A 23595-nucleotide genomic window follows, 5' to 3' on the forward strand; every position below is an offset into this window, starting at 1 on the left:
ACCCTTGTTTTTAAAAAGCTGCCAAACGATTTAATGCAGCAAAAATGGAAAACTGTAAATCCCAATTGTTTTCAGCACTAGAAACTGGCATAATCACTCTGGATTTATGCATATCAGTGGTTCCTGACATTGACTACCTTAGATAGTATGATCAGTATTGGTTCTCACAGTCAAAAACATAAAACCCACCTGCCACTGAGATATTGACAAACCAACCGCATCCTCTTCAGACTCATTTCAAGGGAACAAACAAATTGACTAAAGAAAAATATATTTCTTGTGACTCCCAGCATTGAGGCACAAATTCATTGCTGACCAGTGTTTCATGTGTACCTTTTGCACATTATGTTGGGACTCCTTCCTGCTCCTTCTATTTTAGGTGCTAGCTCCATGAGTCATTTACTCCTTACTCCTCCCCCACCCCACCTTCGGCATAAAAACCAACATTGTCCTAGTTGCTATCAGTTCTGCGGAAGGGTCATTGGACCCGAAGTGTTAACTCTGATTTCTCTCCTTAGATGCTGCCAGACCTACTGACCTTTTCCAGCAATTTCTGTATTTGTTTCTGATTTCCAGCATCTGCAGTTCTTTCAGTTTTTATTTAGAGGAGGTGAATATCTCTTTACAGAGCACTGAAAATGTTTTCATTCTGACCTGTACCATTCATGAACGGAGTGTCAATAGAGAAGCACCAGTGACAGTGTTCATTGATAGTAAATTGCTTTGAGGTCTAAATTGCACTGAGTGATGCTTATGTGAATATCTTCATTAGATTAAGTCTGTTTCTGGTCAGTAAACCGACCATCTAAACTAAGATTTGATGAAAAACATGGTCAGTTATTTTCTTGCTTCTGTTATGAGAGAAAGTGAGGACTGCAGATGCTAGAGATCAGAGCTGCAAATGTGTTGCTGGAAAAGCGCAGCAGGTCAGGCAACATCCAAGGAGCAGGAGAATCAACGCAGAAGGGCTCATGCCCGAAACGTCGATTCTCCTGCTCCTTGGATGCTGCCTGACCTGCTGCGCTTTTCCAGCAACACATTTTCAGCTCTTGCTTCTGTTATGGCCAGGTGAGGAGTGGTGATAGTTCTCTGCTAGTTAGCTCCTTAGTGAGTCAGAACATAACCACAGAATTGTTACGATGCCACTTGGACCTTCATATTTGCACCTTTTCTCTGAAAGAGCATTTTAACTAAATATGAGCAATGTACAAGAGTAGACCATTTTGAGCCTTTTCCCCATAATGCTGCACAGTATTTGAATAGAAACAAAGATTTTTTAAAATATTCATTCACAAGACGTGGGCATCACTTGCACATATTGCCCATCCCTAGCTGTCCTTGAGAAAGTGATGGTGAGCTGCCTTCTTGAACCACTGCAGTCCATTTGTTGGAAGTAGTCCCACAATGCCACTAGGAAAGGAGTTTCAGGATTTTGACTCAGTGACATTGAAGGAATATTGATGTATTTTCAAGTCTGGATACTATTGGCTTGGAGGGGAAGTTGCACATGGTGGTGTTGCAATGTATCTGCTCCACTTAGCCTTCTAGATATGTAACAGTTGTGGGTTTGGAAGATGTTATTGAATGAGCTTTGGTGAATTTCAGAAGTGCATCTTGTAAATGATGACGTTCAGTCTGAAGAAGAGATGTGAAATGTTGACTCTGTTTTCTCTCCACAGATGTTGTCAGATCTACTGAGTTTCTCTAGAAATTTTTGTTTTTGATATTAGGATGCCAAAGTATAAATAATATCTATTATCACAAATGCTGTTGGTTTTATAAGAAATGGTTAATTAACTTTGCTCTTAGAGTTTCTCTCAGAATTGGAAAAAAAACTGTTTCCAATTTCTATTCTGCCCTTCCTTGACCTCCATTTCCATTTTTGTGGATTAAGTTGTTCATCAATATCCACTTCAAATTCACCAACTCCCAGTTACTCTGACTACCCAGCCTCACAACCCACTTCCTGAATGGCTCCATTCCATTCTCACAGTTTCTCCATCACCATTGGATCTGTTCTGATGATGCCACCATCCAGAGGGGTACTTCCAACATGTCATGTCTTCCTTTTTTCTTCAAATGCAGGTTTCCCCTGCTATAATTTACAGGACCCTCTTGGACTTTCTGATTGATTTCCTGCAATTCTGTTCTCTTTTATTCCACAATCACAATAAGGTTCCCCTTATCGTCATTCTCCACGCCATACACCTCTGCATTCAAAAGGATCATTCTCCATCGCTTCCACCACCTCCAGTAGGATGCAGCCACTAGTTCTCCACCTCGTCTCTTGTCACTATTTGCAGAGACCATTCCCTCCAAAACACCCTGGTCCACTCCTCTATCACTCTCAACATCAACCCCCAATCACTTCACCCGACCATGCCACCCCACCCCAACCAGGCCCCCCCGGCTCCCTCTTCTTGTGACACCTTTCCAGACATTCACGAAGGGTGTAACACATGCTCTTTTTCTTCTTCCATCCTCGCTATCAGAAGTGCCAACATATCTTCTGTATGAGGCAACATTTTATTTGTACTTCTCTCAATCTAGCCTACTGTATTTGTTGTTTACCATGTGATCATTACTTTGATGAGCGCAAACTCAGACTGGATGATCACTGTGCAGAACACCTCTGCCATGTCCCTAATAATAACCATGACTTTCCAGTCACTTGCCATTTCAATATACCATATTACTCGCTTTCTAATATTTCTGCCCAGGTCAGTTGCAGTGTTCCAATATAGCTCAACACAAGCTGGAGGAATGACACCTCATTTTTCACTTAAGACCTTTATAGACTTTGGCAGTCAACATGGTGTTCAAAATTTCTGTTGATGAACTCTCCTCAATTTTCATTACAAACACTGTCCCCCATGTCTTACTTGCATGAATTTGCTCTTGGCAGAGCTGATCTATTTTCTGTTATTAGCACCAACTTTTCATCTATGTTCCTCTATTACTAATAGCAGACTTGTCGCCTTTTGCTCTGAGCACATTCGCCATTTGTTTTACTTGCTTCCCATGTACTTTTTCAATGCCAAATCAACTATCATTTTAACAGACCTCTTCAGTTTGAAAGAGGTCACTTTGGAGTCACAATATATTTCTCCCTGCACAGAAACTTCCAGAACTACTGAGTTTCTCCAGCCCTTTCTGTTTATGTTTTTCTTCTTAGAGTTGATGTTACTTGAAGAACATAGTTTTAATCTTTAAAGGATTGAAGATCATTTTTATCACTGCTTGATTGCTGAAGTTATAGAAACTAAATTATTCTGGACAATAGTTTTTGTACAGTCAGCCACGAGAAAAATCCTGGAAAGGCTATACTTACCCCAACAATGGGGTTAATGATATATGCCTTGTGTAGCTTTTCCAATTTCTGAATTCCTTCTGTCACTTGAAGAAATGTAGAATGCCATCCCTCTATTTTGTCAGATCTTTAAATAAAAAGCTAGCAAACCTGTCATGTACCTCATTCCCCACTTTGCATTTATAATCATAGATATATACAGTGTGGAAACAGACCCTTTGGTCCAACTTGACCATGCCGACCACATATCCCAACCCAATCTAGTCCCACCTTCCAACACCCGGCCCATATCCTTCTAAATCCTTCTTATTCATATACCCATCCAGATGCCTTTTAAATGTTGTAATTGTACCAGCCTCCACCATTTTCTCTGGCAGTTTATTCCATACATGCACCATCCTCTGTGTGGAAACGTTGCCCCTTAGGTTCCTTTTAAATCTTTCCCCTTTCATCTTAAATCTGTGCCCTCTAGTTTGGAGTCCCCCACCCTAGCGAAAACACCTTGTCTACTTATCCTTTCCATGCCTCTCATGAATTTATAAATATCTATTAGGTCACTCTTCAGCCTCTGATGCTCCAGAGAAAATAGCTCCAGCCTATTCAGCTTCTCTCTATAGCACAAAGCCTCCAACTCTAGCAACATCTTCATTGACACCATTTGAGTGTGAAACAAATTGAAAGAACAATATTTAAATGACCGTGCTTCAAGGTGAGGAATAATTGGAGGATTTAATAACAAGATGGGTGGCTCAGTGGTTAGTACTGCTGCTCATAGTGCCAGGGATTTGGGTTTGATTCCACCCTCGGGTGACTGTCTGTGTGGAGTTTGTTTGCGTGGGTTTCCTTTAGGTGCTCTGATTTTCTCCCATAGTCCAAAGATGTGCAGGTTCGGAAGATTGAAAATGTGTTCATGAGAAATAGGTGTCACTGGCTGAGACATCATGTATTGCCCATTCCTAATTGTGATTGATCTGAAAGGATTGGTAGGGCTATTTCACAATACAGTCAAGAGTCAATAAAATTGCTGTGGGTCTGGAATCACACGTAGACTAGACCAAGTAAGGATAACAGATTCCTTGCCCTACAGGACATTATTAAAACAGATAGCTGTTCGCAACAATTGACAGGGATTACATGGTCACTTTTAGACAAACTTTTAATTCTAGATTTTCATTGAATTCAAATTTCACCACTTGCTATGGTGGAATTGGAAAACCACCAAGGAGCCAACACAATTCAAAAAGGGAGGAGGTAAAAAGTGAGTAACTATAGGCCGATTAATATATATTGTTGGAAAAGTATGGGAATCAATTACTAGAGAAGTAATTTGGAAAATGAAAATCTAATACAGCAGAGTCAGTATGCTTTCATGAAGTTCTATCTAACTAATTTATTAGAGTTTTCAAAGAAGTCTCAACCGGAATGTATAGAGGGGAACCAATAAAGGTGCTATATTTGCATTTCCAGAAAGTGTTTGACAAGGCATTTCTCAAAAGGTTAAGTCATAATGAAAGAGTTTACTGTATTGGGGGTAGTATATTGGTGAGGATAGTGAATTGGCTAATGAGCAGTAAACAGTGAGTGGGGATAACAGGTTCGCTTTCATGTTGGTGACCTGTGATCAGTGGAGTTCCACAGAGGTCAGCGTTAGGCCACAACTGTTTACTCTGTGCATGAATTACTTGAACAAAGGAAATGTATGTACTCTAGCCAACTTTGCAGATGACAAAAAAAATTGGAAATTCAGGTTATGAGAGGGACACAAACAGTCTGCAGAGGAATATTGATAGGTTAAGTAAGCAGGCAAAAATGTTGGCAAATGTAATATGGGAAAGTCTAAAATTGTTCATTTTGGAAAGGAGAGCAAAGAACGGAGTGATATTTAAATGGAGAACAACTACAGAAAACATCAACACAAAGGGACTTGAAGTACTTGTGCACAAAACACAGAAAAGTGGTACTTTGGTGTAGCAGGTAATTAGGAAGACTAATGGAACATTGGCACTTATTTCAAGGTGTTTGGAAGATAAGATCAGAGAAATCTTACTGCAACTGTGCAAGTTGCTGGTGAGAACACATCTGGAGTACTGTGAACCGTTTTGGTACCCTTATTTAAAGAAATATACTATTTAATTGGAGGCAACTCAGAGAAAATCCATTTCGATAATCCCTGGTATGGAGGGATTGTCGTATGAACAAAGATTAAACAGATTGACACTCTACTTATTAGAATTTAGAAGAATGAGAGGTGATCTCATTGAAACATATTGGATTTTTAAGGGGCTCGACAGGGTTAGTGCTAAGAAGATGTTTCCCTTCATAGGAGAGTCTAGACCATAGGATATAATCACAGAATTAAAGGGCACCAATTTAAGAGTGAGGTGAGGGGGAATTTCTTCTCTCAGATGGTTGTGAATCTTTAGAACAGCTTGCCACAGAGAACTGTGCGGGCAGAGACTTTGTGTGTATTTAAAGCTGAGATAGATAGATTCTTGGTCAGTAGGGAAATCAAGTGTAGTGGGGAAAGGGCAAGAAAGTGGACACAAGAAGCACTGGATTGGTGATAATCCTATTGAATGATGCAGCATACTAGAGGGCCAAATGATCTTTCCCTGTTCCTATTTCTTATGGTTTTATGGGATTAGAACTCATTTTTAGTCTAGTGAATTACTACTACAGCTTTCCCTATTATAGAGGTGTAACTAGGCAGTCTTGGTGATGGAGTGATGAGATGTTGGATGATGTTACAGAGTTGAAAATAAACTGTCTTAATGTTTGTGCTGACATGGAACTCTGGAAGCTCATTTCAAGGTCAAATATGGTAACAATGTTGTTAATAATATGGATTAGCTTCAAGCAGCAGCAAGGAAATGGAATGGTGCTGTCATTTAGGAACAAAGTTTATGGTGAGGTTCAAAAGTAGTGGCTTTGATTTTCCCAATATTTGATTAGGGATAATCTCTGTCACCAAGCACCAGATGCAAGAAGAACTGTGTAACAAATTAGAGACATGGGTCAAAAGAAGAGGTGGTGAGATTGAACTGGGTACTATCAGTGTACTTTAGGAAATGAATCCTATTATCAGATATTGCTGCCAAGAGGCAGAATACAGTCAGTTCTGCTATAATGCGCGTTTCTTCAATGCAAATTTGCTATAACATGAATGAAGAATTTATACCATTATTTGTAGAATGCAAACTTTCCTTACTTGGCTATAATGCAATTCTAGTCCCACTGATTTAAATGATACTGCTATTATGCAATTTTCTTATAACGCCGCATCTCACAGGAATGGAATTATTGTGTTATATCAGAACAAACTGTATAATTGAGAAAAAGAATGTAGGAATAGATGGAAGATACTCAAGATGGTGATAGGAAGTGGGAAGAGAAGACTTTGTAGATTGTTCACTGCCTATACTGGAGAGCACAGTTTTACCCAACTGGACAGATGTGGAGAGGTATCAAAGGTGATCATTCTGATGTTTGATGTCAACCTTGTCTTAATTAGCATAATTCTCACCATGAATAGAGTTGAAAAACTCTGATATGAGGCAATGCAGTAAAATTTGTCCATATCACATTTTTAGTGAATTTTCCTTTTTTAAGGTCACATTCTTGACAAATTATTCTCTTAAAACTAATTTTATTTCAGGTTTCTGTGACAGCTATGGTGACCAGGAAGCGGTAGTTTGCTTTGTTAATAGTAAAATCAAATAGTTGTTTTGAAATCAACTTATTCAATGTGTGTGTTATTTTGTAGTTTCTATTAGGTAGAAACTAATGATGATAAGAAATAAATTATGGAACTCGTTAGCATTAGTATTTAAAAACTAATAGCCTTGAAATTGCATTCATTGTTCAATGGTTAACCTAGTGGAGATGTCATGCATCTAGAACTTAATAGAAAGATACACACATTAGTATTTCAATTGTAGCTGCTCTTAGTGAGTTTTGAGAAGATTGTAGCTACTCTGTAAGATGGATACTACTGCAATAAGATAGGTGGCTTTTCATTCTTCTGGATATGGTTTACTGTATGGGAGAATGCAAGTGTAATGGTGCTATCACTAGACTAGTAATTCAGAGGCCCAGATTAATGTTCTGAGGACATGGTTTTGAGGGATATTGGCCAAATATTGGCAAACGGAACTAAATTAATTTCGGATATCTGGTCAGCATGGATGAGTTGGACTGAAGGGTATGTCTCCTTGACTCTCTGGTTATAATGTCAGAAGTCTACCATTTTTACCTGGTCTGTCAATATGTAACACCATACTTACAGAAATGTGGTTGATTCTTAACTGTGCTTTCCATATTCTTCAAGGTCAATTAGGGTTTGGCAAAAAATGCAGGCCTTGCCTAGATTTCATCAAATAAAAGGGTCTGTATTTGGTTTCAGGTATCTCCACCCATCATATTCTTGCATTGTCTTGAATTTTCTTCCCAAACCCTTCCAGCAGCTGCACTTCTCCCTATTTTTGACATCTTCCTGAAAATCCTGACTTTCAACTATGGCTCTGATAACTTTCCTTACCCTGTGAGTCCTGGTAGTCCCCACCCATTCCTTTCATCTGCTGGCTTATGCCTCTTCCTCACCCCTGCCCAATGTAGTACTTTGGTAGATATCTCTATGTTAAGAATCCTGATCAGTTGTAGGTTGTAGGGAACATAGAAAACAATTTTTTAATGAAGGAAATACTTATATAAAAAATGTATATTTAAGTGAAGCATCACAATGGCTGTCTAAAACTGCAGAAGAGCAATCTATGATCCTGATATGGACAAAGCAATTTTCACTGGGGATACAGTAGAAAGAGTTCCTGAGTATATTATAACAGCCTTGGATTAACAGTGTTACGATGTTTCATACTTTGCCATATTAACTGGATTGAACTGCACGAGAACAGGGATGAATTTCTTTAGGTTGTTCATGCAGATGTGCAGTTGACCAGCAACAAATAGAGCCTGCAAAATGTTTATAAGGTATTAAACCATGATAAACCCAAGAATAGATACCAAAATATTATGCTGTCATATTTTAAACACAGGACTTTATAAGCCTCATGCACCACTTAAGCATTAAGAACCATTATGTGCCTTACAATGTGATGGCAAACATTATCGGTCATTCTTCTTCAATGTATCTGAATTTGATTCCATGATCTTGCAATCTGGCAGGAATTGTGCTTACTGTAAGCATGATCCAGAATTTTGTTGTCAGTAATTGTAGCTATAGCTTCGAGCAATGCTCCCTGGATATGAGACTTCTCCTTTGATTTTTTACAAGACCATGGCAACATTTTTCTAAAGGTTACTTAGTGCACATTAGAAAAATATCAGTACATTCAATGTTCTCGAAGGCTGGACAAATATTGAAGGTGCCTAATAAATCCATAACATGTAGGGGCAGAAGTAGCCCATTCATCTCATATCAATGAGATCTCATGAAGCTTGCCTCCACATTTTTGCTTTTTCCCCATTCCCCTTGATTTCCTTACTGATTAGAAGTCTGTCTACCTCAGCCTTGAAAACACTTAGTGATCCAACCTTAGCAGCCCCTTATGGTAAATAATTCTGAGATTTATTACTTTTTACGGTAAAAGGTAAATTCATCTCTCTCTCAAATGTGCGACTCTTTATTCTGAGATTATGCCTTTTGGTCCTAGGGTCTACCTATCACAATGGGAAAAAAAAGACCATTCTGCATGTTGGCAAACTGTCAAGTCCTCTAAGAATCTTACATGTTTCAATAAAGTTGCCTCTCATTCTTCTAAGTTCCAACACGTGTAAGCACAGCCTCATCACGTTCTCCTTGTAAGAAACTCCCTCCACACCTGATATCAGCCAAGTGAACCTTCTCTGGACTGTCTCCAATGCCAGTATATCTTTCCTTTGATTAAAGGGACCAAAACTGTTCACAGTATTCGAGCTGTGGTCTGACTCGTGCCTTGTACAGTTTTAGTAAAACTTTGCTAGGTTATTTCTTCATTGTCTGTGAAATAAAGGCAAACATTTCATTTCGCTTCCCTATTGTATGCTAGCCTTTTGTAATTCATGGATGATGCCTCCCAAATTCCTCCTAGTTTTTCTCCATTCAAATCATATTTAGTTGCTCTATTCTTCTTGCCCAAGTGCATAACCTCTATTCCCTGTATTCTATTCCATCTGCTACGTTTCTAGCCCCTCGCTTATCCTACCTATATGCCTCAGCAGACTCTTTGTGGCATCCTCACCACTTGCTTCCCCACCTACTTTTGTGCTTCTCTGGAATTTAGAAGAATGACAACAGATCAAATTGATGCAGGCAAGATGATAAAGGGGATGGACAAAGTAGATGTAGAGAGGTTGTTTCCTCATCTGGGGCAATCTAGAGAGAAAGGTCACAGTTTCTGGATAAAAGGTAGCAGATTAAAACAGAGATGAGTAGAAATTACTTGTCTGAAAGGGTCAGGAATCTATGGACTTCACTATGTCAGCTTAGGAGGAGATAGACAGATTTTAATTAGTATTGGGCTAAAGGGTTATGGAGATTGGGTAGGAAAGTGGACTTGAGGCTGAGATGAGACTAGCCGTGATCGTATTAAATGGGGGACCAGGCTTGAGCGGCTGAATTATCTACTCCTGCTTCTAGTTCTTATGTTCTTTTGCATCATCTGAAAACTCAGCTTTGGTAAATTCATTTTCCTTATCCAAGTTATTAACATATATTGTCAATATTTGCGGTCTCTGAATTGATCCCTGTGGCACACTACTAGTTGCAGGTTGCCATTCTGAAAATGTGCTCCTTATCTTAGCTCTCTGTCTTCTATTAGTTAACCAAACCTCTATTCATGCTAATATAGTACCTCCAACACCACAGGCTCTTAACTTAATAGCCCAATGTGTGGTACCTTATCAAAATCTGAAAAATCCAAACAAATTACATACATTGTCATAGAATCATAGTCATACAGCATGTAAACAGATCCTTTGGTCTGACAGTTCATGCTGAACATAATTCTAAATTAAACTGGTGCCACTTGCCTGCTCCTGGCCCATTTCCCTCCAAACCTTTCCTATTCATGAACTTATCTAAATGTCTTGTAAATGTTATAATTATACCGACATCCATCACTTCCTCAGGAAGTTTATTCTACATGCAAACTACCCTCTATGTCTAAACATTTGCCCCTCATATCGCTTTTTTAAAATCTCTCTCCTCTCACCTTAAAAATGTGCTCCTTGTCTTGAAATCCCCCATCCTGGAGGAAAGAAAACTACTGTTAACTTTATCCACACCACTCATTATTTTATAAATCTCTGTAAGGTCGCATTTCAATCTCCTATGCTTCAGTGAGAAAAGTCCCGGCCTATCCAGCCTTTCTTTATAACTCGAAACTTCCATATCTGACAACATCCTGGTAAGTCTCTGTTGAACTCTATCTTCCTATAACTAGGCAATCAGAATTGGACTTGATTTTGCAGATGAGTCCTCACCAATGTCTTTTACAACCTCAACATGACTTCCCAACTCCTTTACACAAAGGACTGAACAATGACAGCAAACATTGCTAAATGCCTTCATAACTACCCTGTCTATATGTGGCACAAACTTCAGTCTTTCCTTTATCTATTCTGCTTGCTACCTCCTTAAAGAATTGTAGTAAATTTGTCAGGCATAATTTCCTCTTCATGAAGCCATGCTGACTCTGGTTGACTATATGATTTATTTCTAAATGCTCTGCTGTTATATCCTTTATAGTAGCTGTTAATATTTTCCCAGTAATAACACCATAAAGATGATAGTGCTGTAATTGTGGATGTGATAATAGTACCCCCACCTCCATCTACCTATTACACTCTCAGCTGCCTTCCCCCTATCCCCACCCTCTCCCTCCCATTTATCTCACCAACCCCAAGGCTCCCAGCCTCATTCCTGATGCAGGGCTTTTACCCAAAGTGTCAATTCTCCTGCTGCTCAGATGCTGCCATGCTCTAATCTCCAGCATCCTCAGTCCCCACTTTCGCCGAGTGAAGTTTTTATGTGAAGTTTCCTAGATCACTAATTTAATGAAAGCATGAATGTAATGTCTTTGCAAATGGGTGAACTGCCTTAAAAATAAAGAACAAAAACATTTGATATTAATATAAAGCATACACATTACCGATGCATTTACTTCATTTGGTACTAATTTGAACATTCATATATATTGCCATGGACTAGCAAATTTAATCATGCTAACAATTACATTTATCATGATACCACACAAAAAATTGATAGCTCTTTGATCTAAGTGTTAAATAATTTACACTACAAAGCAAATTATAATAGAAATGGGATGGTGGGGTGGAGAATTTATTGTTAAATGAACAAATGGTGCTATTACAGACAGACTGAAATAAGCAATATAATATTTGCCTCAACTGCAGCATCATCTGTGTCTCCCAAACATCTAGTCACACAATGGAACATCAGTTGACAGGTTATTAGGAGAGTGATTAATCCTTTTCACTAATCAGAAGTATGTGTGTACATGTGGGCTCTCCTATTTGAAAGAAATTAAAAGTTGAAAAGAAACAGCATACAATTTTTAACTTCACTGCCTAAACAATAAACTTTTGAAGTTGATTGTCCATTGAGCTGATAGCCTATTGTAATTCAATTGATTTTGACAATGTTGAAAGTTGATTCCATGCATTTAACAATTTTTTACATTAAGTCTAGGACAACTGGCCCATACTGAGAGAACAGTATAGTTCTCATATAACACAATATTTCCATTCTTATGCATTATAAGAAAATTGCACAATACCTGCACCATTTAAACTTGTTTGTAAAAAAGTTCACATTCTACAAATAATGGTCTAAACTCTTCAATCGTGTTAAAGCCAATTCGCATTGAAGAAACACGTTATAGCAAAATCGACTGTATTTAATTGAAATAACATGCAAATTCCATTCCATTTACTGACAATCCACATGAAATGCCAATGAAAATTACTTTCTCTTTTTTTCCTGAAATCTATCAATAGACATTACATTTAATGCAGAGGAGAGCCATACCATGTTCCCATCCGTTCTGTTGATGGCTGAATCTCTCATTGTACATATATCCTGGTGCCAGCTCATTTATAACAAGCTTCTCCCACTGGTCAGACAAAGCAACAGAGTATCGCTACTTATAATGAGTTTCAGTAACTTGCTCTTAAAATGTGCATCAAACTATTCTGCAATCTTTGCATTTAAAACAAATCTTTTCCCATTTCAGTCAACAATGAAAAACATAAGAGTATAAAAGGATACATTCTTTTCAATCTGCATTAGGCAGGTTGTGAGCAGACATTTTGTGCAGAAACCTAAAGGTTTTCAACAGGCAGACAGAGGAATGCAAGCCACCTGAAAGGAGTATTATATTGAACTAAGATATCTGCAGGGTTGCAACCTGCAGTACTGGAAAATCAAAACAAAGGAATCCTCAGTCCCTCCCTGAACCTGTTCTGCTCAGTCCATCAGTAGGAGTGACCTCTAACTATTTGACTACAGAAGCAATCACAGCTTCTGAATCTTTCTTCAAGTTTTTAACCATTCATTTTGGAAAGATAAACGTGAAGCAAGCCATGCCTGCAATAATAATAGGCTAATGTATTTTCATACATAAGTTCAATCCTTACTTATTTTAAAACCTTCTATTTTAGTGAATACATTTTTTTGTTTTTTATATAAATAACTTTCAGCAATAGTTATGCAATAAACTAATATTTTATCATATGTCTTATGATTTCATGATCTTATGTTTAAAGACTAAAGCTACACTGCTGATTACTTTTGAATTGAAGCACTTGAAAATAAAAAGGGAGCTGTAAATGAACTTTACAATCTTCGCAGTTACAGAGGACACCTTGTGTGGTCATCATATCTAATACATCATAGATCTTGATGACTATTCAATCAATTTTCTCAGCCGAATTATCATTTTTAAAGAATAGCAAATTAATTTTAATGCATTTAAAAGCAAAGCCACACACTGAAACTTTGAAATACATGAACATGATGAGACAGACAATGAAAAGGACTAATGTAAAATTATTAATTACTCCAAGAAACATGTCTTATTGGTTTCTAGTAGCTATGAGAAAGATCGATCATGTTTTAGGCTACAATTCATGGGGAATTATTCTTATTTTTAAATATAAATTTTTAAATTTGCAATGCATCAAAATGATATTGATTTACTGAAGGATATTTGGAGACATCCGACAAGGATAATTTCAGGATCAAGGATTTTATAAACAGACTTTTGAAGCATTTAAGTAATTATTATGAGAGAAAAGATGTTAGATAAATTGGTGTATTTAAGTAACACAGGCAAAAATAAAGTTGCCACAGTCCTTCCAGATCATAGCACTGCTCTCTCATTGGAGAGAAAGAAAACTAATGATGCTTTAACCTGAGGGTCACCACGCCTCAGATGAGGGGAGAAGCCAAGAAGAAGAGGCCTGCATGATAACCTCAGCCAGTGCAGAAATTGAACCCACACTGTCAGCATCACGAAGTATCCATCCAGCCAACAGACCAATTAATGCAAAAGACTACCCTGGTATCTCACTAGTGGATTTGATGATAGGGAGGGGGAGCCAGGGACACTTCAAATACTGTTTGGCCTGTCAACTATTATTCCATCTGCCCTTTTAGTGTCTCACATTTTAAGGAGAATAGTGTGGTGTTAGGCAGGTTGGCTGCTCTTAGGACTGTTCAAGCCCATCAGTGACCAAATAATGACCAGCTAAGTGCCTCATCTTATGCCTACCTCTACTTTACCCGCGGCAGGAAGAGGTCCCTGTCAAGTTTACAGCCCTGCAGATTTTATTGGGAGAGCTGCTGTCAAGCAAGGGAATACTTTATTCGGTATCTCTGAGCCCAGAGGAGGCATTCTCCCAAGGGATTAACTCTCCAGCTTTTCAAACTCAGCCCCGAAACTCTTCACTGCTCTCACTATAGCTGTAACTTACCTTCAATCGGGCCTCAATTGGTTCCCCTTCCTTTGGGACTCCAAATAGTTAGTAGCACTGGCCATCACTTGAACCTAGAGCTGATGGGACTACAGAGCTGCTGACTATCTAATTGACCAACTGTTCTTTAAGGTATTATTTCTTTGCTAGATGGGGGTTTCAGTCTTAATGTTAGCAAATTAGAGCCCTATTGAATGCAGTGGGACTGACAGTATTAGTGATTCTACTGGCTGTTCGGATGATGGGATGGCAAACACTGTCTTGTAAATTAATGAATTTGAAAAGGTTAACATTGCACACTTATTTAGAGTCCACACAATCAGATGTTGTCAGACAGTCTTAGATGGAAAAAGAAGTGTCCAGCTTGAGATCCTATAGGGGTTGGACATGTCATATCTGGCTCCTGATAGACATAATAATCATGACAAATTAACAAATATCACTGTACCTACTGCTATTGTGCTATAAACGGTGTCTTGTTAAGATAAGAGTACTTTTTGTTAAGAGTTATCAAGTGGGTCATCCTTTCCTACTGTTAATCCTATCAGCTCTTACAGAATGCAGAAAGGAGGATTGGTCGTACCCCTCTATCCTTATCATTAACTAATAGTGAGTTCCAAATAAAAACCATGTTGAACTTGAGATGTTAAATCTTTTTCTTTCTCTTCAGATGCTGCCAGACTTGTTGTGCTTCTCAACCCCTTTCTGCTTTTATTTCAGATTTTTAGCATTCACAATACTTTGGTTTTAATTAACGAGTACCGGTTTGCCTGATAGATTTATGACGAACTTCTCCATCCGAGAAATCTTGGCCCAGTAGGAAAGAGACTCTATATAGACCATATTCAGAAGATGGCCATTATTTTTGTATAAAATTTAAGGGCCTTCAGTTGTTAGGAGAGAGAAGGAGAACTGACATTTGTTATGTGAGAAAAATACTAAGATTTCAGAAGAATTGATTTCAGTCATTAAAATAATGAGAAGATTAGGCATAGTCCAAGTACAGAAACTATTTAAGGTGGATAGGTCAGAGTGGTCAAGGCAAAATTTATTATGAAAGGAAAGGCTGGGTTTTTTGCAATACAGTATTTCTTGTTCTATCTGACTAACATGTGTAATAAATTGATAACTATTTTGAGTGGATATTAATTACAAGTATTCAAAAGAAGGTTTCACAAGTTAATGAGATGGCCAATCTATCGGAGATCCTGAAATGTAGCCAAGTCATCCCAAGATTCTGAAGATTCTTTACGGGTTGGTGAACAAACTCCCAGAATTGTCAATTGTATTTTCTGTGCTTTTACTTCACTCAGGGACAGTATGGCAGCTCAATGGTTAGCACTGCTGCCTTGCAGCGTTAGGGACCCAAGTTTGATTCCAGCTTTGGGTGACTGCTGTGTGGTGTTTGTACATTCACCCGTATCTGTGTGGGTTTCTGCTGGGTGCTCTGGATTCCCCTCACAGTCCAAGGATGTGCAAGCTAGTGGATTGTTCATGGTAAATTACAGGACTAGGGCAGAAGTTTGGGTCTGGGTGAGATGCTGCTTGGACAGTTGGTGCAGACTTAACGGGTCAAATGGCCTCTTTCTGCACTATAGAGTTTCTATGAGACTGATGGCTATTTTGAGGGAGATAGAGGTTAGAGAAATTTCACTCTATTAGAATGGGATAAACTCAAAAGACTTGCTGATCTTTATCCATCTATTGGCTTATAAAACCCAGAATTACATGAGCTATGGTGGGAAATCTGCAATAATTATTTAAGTTATCCAACAAAGCCTTCTTGACATTGAAAACAATTAGTTGCATTTTTAAACGAAGTTCTGGATGCCTAGATGAAATTCTCACTATGCAGAAGTGAGGTGCTTATTGATGGGGATTATTGCTTGTTCTCAGCTTCATTAACTGCACATCTTGCTTCATTAATATGCAACCTCCTATCCTACCACTCATCATGAGGAAACTAGACATTGAGAATTTCCAACATAGAGATCAAGATGACTACCTGCTGACAGCAGCCCATCACTTGCTCGTCTGAACCTCCACCTTGGACACCTGACACCAACATTTAAGGGCATGCTCCTGGGCACCTGTTGCACTCACCCATTCAGGGACAGTTGAATGTAATGCTTGCCACCCTCTCAGGATCTTGAAAGCATGCCTCCAGTTTACTTATAGGACGCTTCTGTATTTCAAGGCTGTACATCAGTGTATGCCAGAACTCACATTAATGTATTGCTGCAAGGAAAACTTACATGCTTGGGCATGATTTGGAGATGCTGGTGTTGGACTGGGGTGTACAAAGTTAAAAATCACACAACACCAGGTTATAGTCCAACAGGTTTACTTGGAAGCACACTAATTTTTGGAGCGTCGCTCCTTCATCAGTCATTGGGCAGGCATTCTTCTGGGTACATCAAGTGATAGGAGCAGGCGAGCATCAGACATAAGGGGTGCCAAAGAAATGGCTAGGTGGTTAATGAGGTAATTTTGGGATAATAAAGTGAGAAAATGTGCTAGGTCTCATGGAGAGAAGCTCTCCATGAAACTTGATGAAATTGACACCTAATCCAAAGCAAAGTCAGATTCGGTTCTATGTTTAACTGAAAGGACTGCATTGGATCAAATGTCATTACAATAGTCTCATCAATTATACATAGAACTGAAAAGAAAATGTGATGACAAAATGAACCAGCAGGGAAAAATATATGAAGGCTATAGCCAGATACTGACAAAAGACATCAACCTAGAAAGTGAAGTCGGTTCATAATAGTTCCACATTTCCATAGTTACAACTTTATTTGTATTAAAGAATTAAATCTGAGCAAAGTATCTCAGCAAAAATAAAGGCTGCTTCCCACAGTTTTCTTCTACCTAATTTAGTTACAAAGCAGCTCCACCCATTTTTAATCAGTGTCATATGTTTACAATGATAAAGGCAAGGACATAGTTTACAATGTCAGTTCAGTCAGAAGCTGAAAGCAGCAAGCAGTTGTTCCATATTGTATTGGTCTCATGAGACGTAATTCAAAATTTCTACACCTGATGGATTCTTCTTCTGCTTCTGTTATTTGCCACATTATTCATATATTATGTTAATATTTATATATTACTAAAGCAATATGAGAACATCATGTTTGTCATGTTTGCCTTGCTAGCTGAGAAATTAGCATTCCAACTAGTCATACTTTTAAATGAAGCTAACTGGGAAAACAAGGGCAGACCAATGTCAATATCAGGAAATCACATTAACGTTATAATAGAACAAAAGCACTTTTATTGCAGCAGTTAAATTATTAAAACAAAACTATAGCAAAAAATGAAAGATGAGTATGCTATAAATAGTTTTTATGTACCGCATATTTATATGTTCCTGCAGATTCATTGCCTTAATTCCACAAATATTAAACTAATCAGTTAAAATCATGTCATGCAGTGCATTAGTTGATAGCTAACCAAATGGAGGGGGATCTGAATTTGTACAAATGACCAAAAACAAAATTAACTACAGTGGTTAGAAAAGATGAAGCATACATACTGCAAGCGGAAATGCTAATCTTCCTGAAGTCCCACATCCACTTAGCAGAATGAGGTTATTTTCAGAATCCTGAAAATATTACCATGACATTTGAATAGAAAATTATACTATCGTACATTTGTTGGCAAAGGTCGAAATCACAAAAATTGTACAGGAAAATTATAATAACGTAATAATTATAGCTGTCACAAACTGCACTGAGGATTAGGCAAAAGCGAGGACTGCAGATGCTGGAAATCAGAGTCCTGATGAAGGGCTTTTGCTCAAAATATTGATTTTCCTACTCTTTGGATGCTGCCTGACCTGCTGTGCTTTTCAAGCACCACTCTGCGCTGAGGATTAGCCTTGTAAATAACAATCATTTTCCCCAAATATTGAGACTATATTTTTGTTAAACAAATACTTTTTTTAAAGCAAATTTTAAAAATATAAATAATAGTATGTTGTTTCATGATTTTTTCAAAAACTCAGCCAAATCATAAATGTTCAATAATATTCCACCTGAACTGCTTATACCATAACTTGCCTTTTAAAACCAAAACAAATTATGTTTGCACATTTATTTATCATTTTGCTGAAGTATTCATACTTCTTATTACATTTCTACACCTACCAGTGCCAAGCAGCAAGAATCAGCAAGGATCCAGCATTGATATTCAGGAAATGTCAACTAATTTCTGTCTTCTCAAATACAAAGGTATTTAAATTGGCTCTCCATTTAATTTGCTCCTTTTCCTGTCAAGAAGCAGCTAATTTGTACTTGCTGTTTCTCATAGAGACGTAAGTGAGATACAGAGTTAGCTCTATATATATATATATATAATGTACATTTGAAAGGGTAAAACGTGTGTATGCTTTATAAATTGGGGATTTGAGTATGGAGGCAGTCCACATTATTGTTCCTTTTAAAAGTTATTGGACACAAATACATGCAGACCATAAATAGGGTGAACTGATCTCCAAAACAAATTGTAACAATACGCTCCCTTTGTTTAAAGCTCAACAGTGCATTAAATGGGAAAAATGACCTCAAATTGTTCAATTAATAAAGAAAGCTTTAGGATGCTCTTTCCCAATATCCTGAATATATTCTGCAATTGTCAAAATTGAAGCTTGTCTGCGAAAGGGCACATACCTTCAACAGTTCTTTGACATGTTTGGCAGTGTCAACCATTGTTGCTAAAATTGATTTACTGTATAGGCTCTGTCTATAAAATAAAAGAGAAATTGATCATTTTAAGCATGATAAGATTAATAGAAGGAAAACCGGAGAGTGTATTAAAACAAATGGATTTGTATTTTTGTTATGGAGCAAATTTATTTTCAGTATGGGTCCATAAATATTTGGAGGAACTCATTTGCAAATCAGATTTTTGTTGCAAATATATTAGAATCAATTATTGAAGTCTACTTGTGCGTACAGTCAGTTGACTGTACAGTCAATTGACTTTAACGTGATTGAAGAATTTAGACTGTTATTTGTAGAACGTGAACTTTCCTTACCCATATTGGCGACAATGTGATCCCAGCCCCATTAGTTTAAATGGCGCTGCTATTATTTAATTTTCTTATAAAGCGAGATCACACAAGAACAAAACTATTGCATTATATCAGAACAGACTGCATTAATAAATTAAACACCACAACACAAAATTATTTCTAAATGTCCTTACTGTTTACTTTTTATTCGTTCTTGAAATGCATGCATTGTTAACACAACTGGTATTTGTAGTCTGTCTCAAACTGCTCTTGCCTTTTCTATCAAACTGTTCAGAGATGTTATCACACACCATTGGAGAAAGTAGAACTTGAATCTGGACCTCCAGGTCCACAGGTAAGAATATTACCACTCCACCACAAGAGCCCTTTGCTTTCTTCAAGAAAATTTCTAATTTAACAGTTCAGAGATGCTATTATACACCATATATGCAGGTAGGACTTAAACCTGGGTTTCCTAGTTCAAATGTCAAGACACGACACTCTACCACAAGGAGCCTTTTGCCTTCCTGAAGGAATTTTTAATTCATCTGTTCAGAATGTTATGATACACTTGTGGAGCTGGTTGAACTGAACTCAGGCCTCCTGACTCAGAGATACTATCACTGTAACACATGAGCCTTTTATCTTCTTGGACTGTTGCAATTTAAAGTGGGGATACCCATTGTGCTTTTAAGAACACATTATGGTATATAATGGAGCTGATTTTCATGTACGGTCAGCCATTGGATGGATGGTAGATAGAGCAGGCTTACCAATCACCTGATGAAGCTCATTAATGACCTGAACAACTTCATTGTTAAGTCTTATTTAACATAATGGCAAGTTATAGAGTCATAGAGTCATAAAGTCCTGCAGCACGGAGACATGTCTTATGGCCCAAATGGACCCCACCTTATTGTATACACCTACGCTAACACCATTTCCCTGCACTTGGCCAAGAGCCTTCTAAATCCTTCCTATCTATGTATTTGACCAAATATCTTTTAAATGTTGTTAATGTACCTGCCTCAACCACTTATTCCATACGCGTGCCACCGTCCGTGAAAAAAAAGGCTGCCCCTCAGGTTCCCTTTTATTCTTTCACCTCTAACCTTAAACTGATGCCGTCCAGTCCTTTATTCCCTAACCTTGGGAAAAAGACTGAGTGTCTTCATCCTATTCATTGCCTCTCATGATCTTATATACTTCTATAAGATCCCACCATCACAAAGCTGATCCCTTTTTTCTCAAAGCTGTTCTTTTTCTCAAGGATGCTGTGTCCTTGGTTTTTTCTCAGAGGGGTCATCAAACCTTCCTGGATCTGAGGTGACTAATTTGGTGCAGAGATGAAGAAGGATGTTGAAAGACATTTTGTTTATATGTAAACAGATGAGGCTACAGGCCAAAGTTGTCATATTTTAGAAGTGGCCTGTATAATGAATCAGCTCTCTAGCTGAGCAGTTCAGTCCAGAACTAGTTAGGAGTTTAGCTGTGTGGAAATAGGCTACTAAACTCTGTCTCCTTCTGCCCTTTTAACTTCAACCTGTAACCATTTGTTCCATTTTTGCTGTTTTTTGAAGAGGGTTTGCTAATTGGGACTGTTGTGTATATTTGTCTAGTTTGGATAGATTGAGTTCCGTAGGGGTTCTTTATGTTCTTTATGCTCTTCTTTGTGTTTCATTATGTAATTTTGTGAATAAATTTTGTCTGTTTTAAAACCTGGTAGTCAACCTAGCTGACTTACTCTGAGTAATTTTAACTGTCCACTTACCAAAATAAATGGCAAAGGTATGGTCTGGGCTGCCTGCTTAAGAATGTTTTGAGTGGTCTGGCTTAGTTCATAACAGATTGGGAGCTCTTTGTGGGATTTTAAAAAGCAAATGGTAGGTGCTAGTGTCTTTATTTCAGATGTTGGTTTGGTTGGGTAGACACAGTCTAGTAATGGCTCTTTCAGTCACCAAAAGTATTCTGGAAGTGGACGCAGTGAGTTTGAAAGTCTTGCAACTGGTGAATAAGACCAAGCTGCAGGAAGTAGCAGATCAGCTCGGATTGCACCTGCTTGCTTCTGTGAGGAAAGGAGAGATAATTACAGCAGTAGCTCAGCATTTAAACTTGCTGGAGAAATCATCAGAATCTATAGAGATAGCAAGAATTCAATTGCAAATGAAGCAACTTGAGTTAGAGGCAAGAAATAAGGAAAGGGGCAGCAGAAATGAAACAGTTTGAGTTCAATTAAAAACAGAAGAGAGGGAAATGGAGAGAGCAGCAGAAGAGAGGGAAAAAGAGAGAGCAGCAGAAGAGAAAGAAAAAGAGAGAGGAGCCGAACAGAGAGAAAAAGAGAGAGCATTTGAACTTCAGAAATTGACTCTTAAAAAGGAAAGTCAGCTTAAAAGGCTGGCGATAAGGGCTGAATGTAGGTTTAATGAGGAATTGGTGCAAACTCACATGGAAGAGCAGAGAGTTAAACCAGCAAGGTTAGCAGCTAAAATGGCTGATGATCATGAGCTGGTCCATAAAACTCGGTTTGGCTTCCAGAGTCAATTTCAGTTCATGAGGGATAGAAAGTGAAGCCGTGGGAAATCCGCATGTGGAAAGGGAAAAGTAGATCTCAGTGAAGATCATAAGGATAACTTACCACAGGGTAAAAAAGAAACCCTTGAGGAGGACAAAGAAGTTAAAAAGGTCCAGTGTTTTCATTGTAATAAAGTGGGCCACACAAAATCACAGTGTTGGTGGGCTAGGAGAAAGCCAGATGTAGGAAAATCAGACAAGCCTAGGAGTTTTGTTGGACTAGTAACAAAAAGCACAAGGGAGTTAGACAACTGTCTCAGTGTGTACAAGATGATCAGAGGTTGGTTAAGGAGGAAGTGCCCGATCTGCTAAAAAAAATACATGCAAGGTAAAGGTTATTCCCAAAGGCCAGGTGGTAGGTAAGGAGGTTATGATATTATGGGGCACATAATATGGGGTTATAATATTATGGGGCACATAAGCTGTCAGTCTGTAACTCTGATGTACTCCTGAGAGACTATTGCCAGAAAAGGTACCGGTAACAGGAATTCATGGTGAGACAATAAGTGTTTAGATGTGTAAAGTGAGGCTAAAGAGTCCAGAAAAGTGTGGAAAATTTGTGGTAGGAGTACTGGACAAACTCTCAGCTCCAGGAATACAATTTGTCCTTGCAAATGTATCACTCATTCACCTTAGGCATGCTGTCTATTCTAGTGAAAAGCCAGTGGAGATGCAAATAACAAGAAATGTAGGACGTTTATTCAGGAATTTTCCCTGATTGTGTGATCACAAAATCATGGAGGCACAAGTTGAAGCAGGAGATTTCAAAAGGCACGACAAGGTAGCTGATATAGCGTTTTCTGACACTTTTTTTGATCAGATAAGTGGGACAGAGCAGGAGCAAATAGGTAACCATGCAAGTATCTTTAGCTCTGCTATGCTTATTGAGTCACGAGTGTGGTGCTGGAAAAGCACAGCACATCAGGCAGCATCCGAGGAGCAGGAAAATTGATGTTTTGGGCAAAAGCCCTTCATCACGAAAGCCTGATAAAGAGCTTTTGCCCAAAATGTCAATTTTCCTGATCCTTGGATGCTGCCTTTCCTGCTGTGCTTTTCCAGCATCACCGTCTTGACTCTAATCTCCAGCATCTGCAGTCCTCACTTTCTCCTATGCTTATTGACTTACAGCAGAAAGATGAGAAGTTAAAAAAGTTGTATCAAAAGGTATATACAGAAAAGGAGAGTGAATGCATCCTTGTGAGTTATTATTTAAAAAATAATACCTTAATGACGAAATGGAGACCATCACACATGCAAGCAGATGAGAAATAGGCAGAGATTCATCAAATGTTTTGGCCAGTAGAGTATAGAAAGGAGTTGCTGCAAGTGGCACATGAGCTACCACTTGGAGGTCATTGAGGGGTGAGGAAAACACAGGCTAAAATACAAAGACATTTTTACTGGCCTGGGCTACACAAGGATATAGTTGAGTTTTGCCAGAAGTGTTATACATGTCAGCTAATCAGAAAACATAGGCAGTAGTAAAACATGCACTTTTAATATCTATTCCAGCATTTGAGGAACCTTTCACTGCGGTCTTGATTGTTGGCATAGGTCCTCTACCTCCAACAAAAATTCGGAATAAGTATTTATTAACAATAGTGGATGTGTGAACTAGATTTCCAGAGGCAATCTCATTATGCAACATCACAGCAAAAAGGGTGTAGAAGAATTATTTAAATATTTTACTACATATGGACTATCA

The 23595-nt window shown here is 38.2% G+C and overlaps 1 protein-coding gene across 1 annotated transcript in view; it reads right to left on the minus strand.

Moving 5' to 3' along the window:
• The window catches only part of gckr (glucokinase (hexokinase 4) regulator), a 119031-nt gene that overhangs the window by 36221 nt on the left and 59215 nt on the right, over window positions 1-23595 (minus strand). The window contains 5 exon segments of the mRNA XM_087976631.1: window positions 3332-3437; window positions 8184-8278; window positions 12262-12315; window positions 17841-17909; window positions 18976-19044. Coding sequence (XP_087832757.1) covers window positions 3332-3437; window positions 8184-8278; window positions 12262-12315; window positions 17841-17909; window positions 18976-19044 — 393 coding nt within the window.

The sequence above is a fragment of the Chiloscyllium plagiosum genome, unplaced genomic scaffold, assembly GCF_037043375.1.
Source record: "Chiloscyllium plagiosum isolate Xiang-an unplaced genomic scaffold, Cpla_swu_hap1 HiC_scaffold_3, whole genome shotgun sequence".
Classification (NCBI taxonomy): domain Eukaryota; kingdom Metazoa; phylum Chordata; class Chondrichthyes; order Orectolobiformes; family Hemiscylliidae; genus Chiloscyllium; species Chiloscyllium plagiosum.